This window comes from Camellia sinensis, chromosome 1 (assembly GCF_055761805.1).
Source record: "Camellia sinensis isolate YWXY chromosome 1, ASM5576180v1, whole genome shotgun sequence".
Taxonomy (NCBI): Eukaryota; Viridiplantae; Streptophyta; class Magnoliopsida; order Ericales; family Theaceae; genus Camellia; species Camellia sinensis.
The window spans coordinates 28,601,089-28,608,294 of NC_138961.1; the positions used below are offsets into that span (position 1 = coordinate 28,601,089).

At 44.2% G+C, this 7,206-nt stretch overlaps 1 protein-coding gene across 1 annotated transcript; it reads left to right on the plus strand.

Annotated features, from left to right (window-relative positions):
* The first annotated feature begins 4,926 nt into the window (after positions 1-4,926).
* On the plus strand, positions 4,927-5,568 carry LOC114269577 (uncharacterized). Its single transcript, XM_028210902.2, has one exon. It carries the CDS (start codon positions 4,927-4,929, stop codon positions 5,566-5,568), a length of 642 nt encoding a protein of 213 aa, XP_028066703.2.
* The last annotated feature ends 1,638 nt before the right edge of the window (positions 5,569-7,206 follow it).

The window sequence follows — 7,206 nt, forward strand, 5'->3', positions numbered from 1 at the left end:
AACTGCGGTTTTCATTACCACCGTTAAAGATACTATTAACAGCGGTAATGTATCTTTAACGGCGGTTTCATTACCACCGTTAAAAAAACAGCCGCTAAAGTATCTTTAACGGCGATAATGAAACCGTCGTTAAAAAAACTGCCACTAAACCCTCTTTTAACGGTGGTAACGAAACCATCACTAAAGCCCTCTCATTACCACCATTAATGACGGCGGTCTTTGCTGGTAGAGCTCCGGCGGAACTCCGGCGAGTGGTGACCACGCGAGGCCAGAGGTTAAACATGACCATCTACAATAAAGCAAAAGTAATGTTTAAATATTTATTTAGGGAATATATTTCATATAGAGTGGCTGTGGTGGAGTGGTTGGCATGCGTGGATTAGAGGTCAAGGGTTCGAGACTTGGGGGGTGCAAGAAGAGAGAATTACTTTTTTAAAAATTTGAACCTATTTACAGCGGTAAAGAACCGCCGTTTTTGGTCGAATTTTAACAACGGTAATTTACCCTTTTATGACGGTTGTACCTTTTTTGACACGCGTATAAACGGCGGTCCTAATTACCGCCGTTAAAGGCTTTAACAGCGGTTTTACATCCTTTAACGGTGGTAAAAAACCACCGCTAAAGCCCAATTTTGGCGTAGTGATTATTTGTTATGGACTATTGCAGAACTTTTTACGAATGTGATTTTACCAAAGATGACATGAGCATGAACTCCCAATTACTTAAGACTTCAAGAATAGTGTGTTAGAATTAATATTATATATAATAATAGTATACTAACTTAGGTTATAGGATGATCGGGTTTATTAATTGATATTGATAATTTATTATACTTATTAATATTATTATATTATTAAATTATATATATATATATATATGTATGTTATAAATACAATATATGCTAAAACGGTCGGTTTCGGTTAGTTCAGTGCATAAACTACTTAAACTAATATTGAATTGAAAATATAAAATAAAAAATCAAATTTAAAAACAACACAGACTAATTCTTATTAAAAAAACAAACCAAATACAGACGGTTTGGTTCAGTTCAATTGATTTGGTTAGTTTTTTCAATTTTTCTTGCCTCCTAATATTATGATTCTTGAGGTCCACATTTGTCTTTTGGTTTAGCAAAAATTGGAACGTAAATTTCACGTGCACGAACTCGGATTCTTCCTTAATGTTTCACCTCCAAATACATGGGATTGCAGTGTAAATAACAAAGCACTAGAGCTCTTCGGTCCATATCAGCCATAGGCACGAAGTGAAAGGAAAAAAAAAAAAAAAAAAAAGAGGCCACAAGAGCGTTCTTGTTCACTTCCATTTTCTTGTCACACACCCAAAAACAAATTTGGAGGCTTCTTTCCTGGACCAAACAAGCTCGTCATTCATCAATTGCAAAACAATGGATTCCATGCGCAAACGAGGAGGTTGGATTCCGGTGGTGAAGCAAAGAAGGAAGCAAGCAGCAGGGAGGAAAGCGGACAGTGCAGTAATATTCACAGTGTTCGTGGACAACCTACCTAGCTCTATGTATCCCAAAGGCTTGTTTCATCTTTTCGAGAAGTTTGGAGTTGTAAACGATATCTTCATACCGCAAAGCGAAGAAGAAACACCAACACAAGATTTAGATTTGTAAGATACAGCTGTGAAGTGGCAGCAAAGGTAGTAGTGCAAAAAGCTCATGGTTTATGGGTGGATGACAGAAAATTAGGAGCGAAATTAGTCGAGTTTGAAAGAAACAGAGGTCATGGTTAGATTCACTTTCAAAGATCAAAACAGACTAACCCCGGGAGGGTGATTCGGAGTGACCCATATCCTTGCACTAGCATGAAGACATATGCAATAGCAGTCAGAGGCACTCAGGATGTGGGTAATGACTCTATCATAGTCAAGGTAAAAGAGTATGGCAATGGATGGCTCTATGACAGTGTTGTAGTACATCTAAAAGTCAAATATATTATTGTCTGTCTGAAGACTGAACTTAAAGGAATAAGTATAAATGGGTTTGAAGTCAAAAAAGGTGGAGGAAGAGATGTGGTGTTATCATTCATGTCCAAGGAGGCAATGGAGGCAAAAATGAAGGCTATCAAAGATATAATTGAAGATTGGTGTGAAGCCATCATCCAATGGAGGCCAGAGTTAGCTCTTGCACAGGAGAAAATAGTATGGATTTGTTGCTATGGCATCACATTGTATCTACGGAATAGGTCCAATCTAATTAAGATCGGTAGTTTATGGGGAGAAGTTATTGAAGGTGCTGAAGAAATCCCTCAGTCATTCAATTGTGGTAAGCTTAGGATAATCATTAAGTGCATGGAGCCTATTAATAAGGTCATCAATTTGAAGACTAACAGTCGTCTCACCTAGTGAGAGTCTTGGAAGATCAGGGAGTAGCAACAAAAATAATAGACAAGTGCTGCAGATGTAAGAAGCAGTAAGAAGATGAGGAGGATCATAGCTCAAACGAGGTTAAAGGCACTGGGGAGAAAGATAACTCCATCAAAGCTAGTGAGTCTATTTAGAATCATATTGTTGAGTCAACTCAACGTTTAGGAGGTGAGTCAGCTCAGGGAGTTAAGTAGTACAAAATCAAGGCTAGAGGAGACAAGACATGTGGGGATGACGGTGTAGTAGAGATTAACAAAGGGTCACAATGGAAGAGTGTTTCAACAGTGCCAGAGTCATGCGACAGTGTGGGTAAGGAGCTCGAGACAGAAGCATGCAAAGAAATGGTGGCAGTTTGCAATGCATTTAATGACCCAAAGGCAGCAGAACAAAGTCATTGAAGGGGCTAAATGTGAAATAGGTCGGGTCAAAGCCTCGAGCCGGCCTAATCCATTGAAGTCTGAATCCAAGTGGGCTGGATGAGTATATAGGCAAACCAATTGAGCCCAACTTCATGATCAATAGTCCACCCAGGTTCTCAAGCACTTGGGCCCAACCCGCAGTGGAAAGGCTAGTCCAGCCGTGGTGCTGGGCTGGGCTGAGCTGCAAGACTGAACCTATAGGCCAAGCAGAAAATGGGCCGAGCCCATACAAAGATATTCGAATGGATCAGCCCATCTCCATGAATGATCTTGTAAAAGGCCGAGACAAGGCATAATGATGCCGAGCTGAGGCACAGCGGTACCGAGCTGAGGAAACCTCGTAAGGAAACGTGGAAGTTGTGAATGTGTGCATGTGCAAGTTGCCACCTCAGCTGGTCCCCTACACCTAGAATCACGGAAGTTGTTGAATCAAAGGAATGTGGTTTGTTATCAGCATGACTACAATGAGTATATGCATTCAATGACAACTACCAGGTGGTCCCCCACCTTGAGCAATGCTAAAAGGACACTTGGCAGCATCCAAACTCCATGAACCCACTTTGAGAAGCAAGCAAGGAACACTATATATACAACATGAACTTCACATTGACGGTAACTGAACAATTCCAAGCAAAATCACACATAGATACAAACTCAACTCTCAATACATTTTTTCTCCGATTGCTAATTCCCATACCGGAGGGGTTATCTGGCCAACCCCGATCGGGCAGCTCTAACGGTGTTTCCTGTGGCAGGAACCTCAGTCCCTGGATAGTCCAACCGAGTGCGGAGCCCCGATCCACTTTCATCTAGTGTGGAATCCGGTACACACAATTGGTGCGGTGATCGTGGATCACTTTATCTCTGAGCTCTACACTTAGTTCCGGCCATGGGGATTAAGGGCATTCCGCCTTCGACACATACTCCACAGACGGAGAAAACGAAGGACAAAGGTTTGGCACTCCCAACAGTCCCGGAGGAACAAACTGGAAACAATAATCGAACCCCTGAATCTGTCGAGCATCGATTACCCTTCGCTGGAGGTTATTCTCATCACTTTCTTCTGGAAAAGGATTATAGAGATCGAATCATAGACTCCATGGGGATGGGGATACAGGAGTTGAAAACCCAACTTAAGAAGGTGCTGGGCAATCCGACTGAAAAGAAGACGAAAGCGGAGCCCTCTCATTTGTGATGGAGGAGCTCATCTAGAGAGCTACCAGTGAAGAAGTTCCCGAGGAATGAGTCTGGGCAACAAAGCCAGCGTATCCCAATACAGAGTGAGGCAGCAAGCAGTCACACCCGTGGGTCACGCTGGAGAAGGGCCAAGAGGCAGAAGATAGTTAGCCAACAGACTAACTACCCTCATCAGGACCTTCGTACTTGGTTGATTGGCAATAGGCAGAACGAACAACATCGGGATTATTTGGACCGTACTGTTCACCAGAGAGAACACCGAGCGCTGGACAGGCTCGTCTCATCGCCATTCTCCCCGGAGATTGAGACCATGAGACCTCCAAAGAAATTCACCCCACCAAAGTTCACTTCATACGACGGGAAGTCTGACCCGCTAACACATATTAGCCATTATAGACAGATGATGTCCCTATGGAACCGAGATGAGGCACTGATGTGTAAAGTCTTCCTATCCAGCTTGGGAGAAATCAGACTTCGATGGTTCGATCGTCTCCCCGCTGGATCGACCCATGGCTGGAAGCAGCTCTCCGAAGAGTTCCTAGCCAGGTTCGTCTCCAACACTAAGATCCCGAAGGAGCCGGATACACTATTCGGTCTCCGAAAGGAGCAGGAGGAAATGCTATGCAATTATGCTAGGAGGTACTGGGAAGAGTAGAATGACCTGGAGGAAAATGTGTGCAACGAACAGATGGCCATTATGTCCTTCAAACATGGTCTGCGCCCAGAAAGTAAGCTGAGACAATCACTTACCAAGCGCCCGGCCACAGCTTTGAAAGATTTGCGTGCCAGGATTGAGTAGTACGCTCGCTTCGAGGACGATCAGATCTCCATCGAGGAAGCGTCAGCAGAACAAACAGCTCGGCACAAGAAGAGAACAGATCGAGGAGAACACCGAGGGATTGCAGTGAATGAAGTAGATATGTCCAAATCCCACGAAGCCATTGTGACTGTATTCAAAGAGCCAATCTATCAAATCCCGGAAAAGATCAAGAGAGAGCCCTTCTTTGTTTGGCCGCCGAAAATGTTAGGAGATCCAGCTCGGCGCAATCAGAAGCTCAGATGCACCTACCACCAAGACAGGAGGCACATGACTCAGAACTGCAGGGCACTAAAGCAACACTTGGAAGACCTAGTGGCAGCCGGGCACCTAAGGGATTACATTGATCAAGATAAGGAAGTGGCCGAACTGGGGAACCCGCCACCAGAACCGAATGTTGAGCACCTACCTCGGTTGATAATAAATGTGATCCACGGGACAGCGACTCAAGAATCTGATGAGGCACTGAAAGAAGAGATCGCTAAGGCCGTGCAAATTCAGAGGGTCATGTCAGTGGAGCCTGCATCGAAAAAGGTACGTACAGTACCTAAATCCCTCTTGTGCACTGTTTCATTTACTAGCAAAGATTTAGAAGGCATACAGCACCCACATACTGATGCACTGATTATAACTGTGGAAATTGGGAAACGATTTGACGTAAAACGAGTCCTAGTAGATCAAGGTAGTGCAGCAGACATATTGTATTATGATTTGTTCAGAAAGCTTGGTCTCTCTGAGCAGTAACTCACCCCAGCGGCAACCCCGTTGGTCGGTTTCAACTCACAGCCAGAATGGCCGCTTGGCAGAATAGTGTTGCCAGTTGTGCGGGAACAAAAACCCTTCAGATAAAGTTCTTGGTTATTAATACACCATTCCCTTACAACGCCATACTTGGCCGCCCATGGATTCATCAAATGGAGGCGGTTCCTTCAGCCTACCACTAGCTCATCCGTTTCCCAATGGAACATGGAGTAGAGCAAATCTCAGGGGATCAAGTTACTTCCAAACATTACTTCATGGTAGCATTAAAGGCAAAGCAGCTCTGCAATCGGGTACAGACGGTAAAAGTGGCCGAACAGCTAGTCTTGGAAGATGTAGGGGGAACCCCAGAGGAAAAGATGGTAGAGGATTTGGAGAAAGTCTTGGTAAAAGAGGATGACCCAGAAAAGTACTGCCTTATCGGTACCTCGCTAGGCACTGATGAGAAACTTCAGCTGCTGAAACTGCTGAGGGAAAATATGGAGGTATTCGTATGGTCAGCATATGATACTCCAGGGTTGGACCCAGAATTTGCTTGCCACAAGCTCAACATCAACCCTTTAGCTCGGCCCATTGTGCAAAAAAGTCGGAGATCCTCAGTCGAGCACACCGAAGCAGTAATTGCTGAAGTCGAAAAACTCCTGGCTTCAGGAGCAATCCGGGAAGTTCAATACCCGCAATGGCTATCCAACACAGTTGTAGTCAAGAAGAAAAACGGAAAATGAAGAGTTTGCGTTGACTTCACTTGCTTGAACAAAGCCTACCCTAAAGATAGCTTTCCTCTGCCTCGCATTGATCAACTAGTAGACTCAACAGCAGGGCATGAGCACATGAACTTTCTGGACGCTTATAGTGGTTATCATCAAATACCACTGTTCGGTCCGGATCAAGAAAAGACAGCATTTATCACTCCGAGAGGAACTTACTGCTACAGAGTGATGCCGTTCGGCCTCAAGAACGCCGGGGCGCCCTACCAGCGGATGGTCACTCGGATGTTCAAGGACCAACTGGGAAAAACCATGGAAGCTTATATAGATGATATAGTAGTCAAGAGCAAGTTCGCTACAGACCATCTTACAGACTTGAGAGAAGTTTTCGGCATCTTAAAAAACCATCAGCTTCGCCTCAATGCCTTGAAATACTCTTTCGGGGTAGGAACAGGGAAGTTCTTGGGATATATGGTCACTCACAGAGGAATTGAGGCGAATCCGGACCAAATAAAAGCAATACAAGAACTTAAAGTACCAACAAAGGCTAAGGAGCTACAGAAACTGGCCGGAATGGCGGCCGCACTGAATCGATTCATCAACAAATCTTCAGATCGGATGAAGCCCTTTTTCCAGCTTTTGAAGAAAAAGGCAGCATTTGAATGGAGTTCCGAGTGCACCGAAGCACTGCAAAGTCTCAAAAAATATCTCAGTACACCTCCCTTTCTGTCCACTCCAGAGTTAGGAGAGGAGCTGTACCTCTATCTAGCAGTCTCAGATCATGCCGTAAGCGCAGTATTAATTCGAGAGGTTAACAAGGAATAGAGGCTTGTATACTACGTTAGCAAGACTTTACTAGATGCCGAGACACGGTATCTACCATTGGAAAAGTTAACTTATGCGCTGCTTATCGCCA

What these genes read in the sequence shown, in the direction of transcription:
- LOC114269577 (XM_028210902.2), top strand. Translation starts at nt 4,927, where the DNA reads ATGTCCAAATCCCACGAAGCCATTGTGACTGTATTCAAAGAGCCAATC.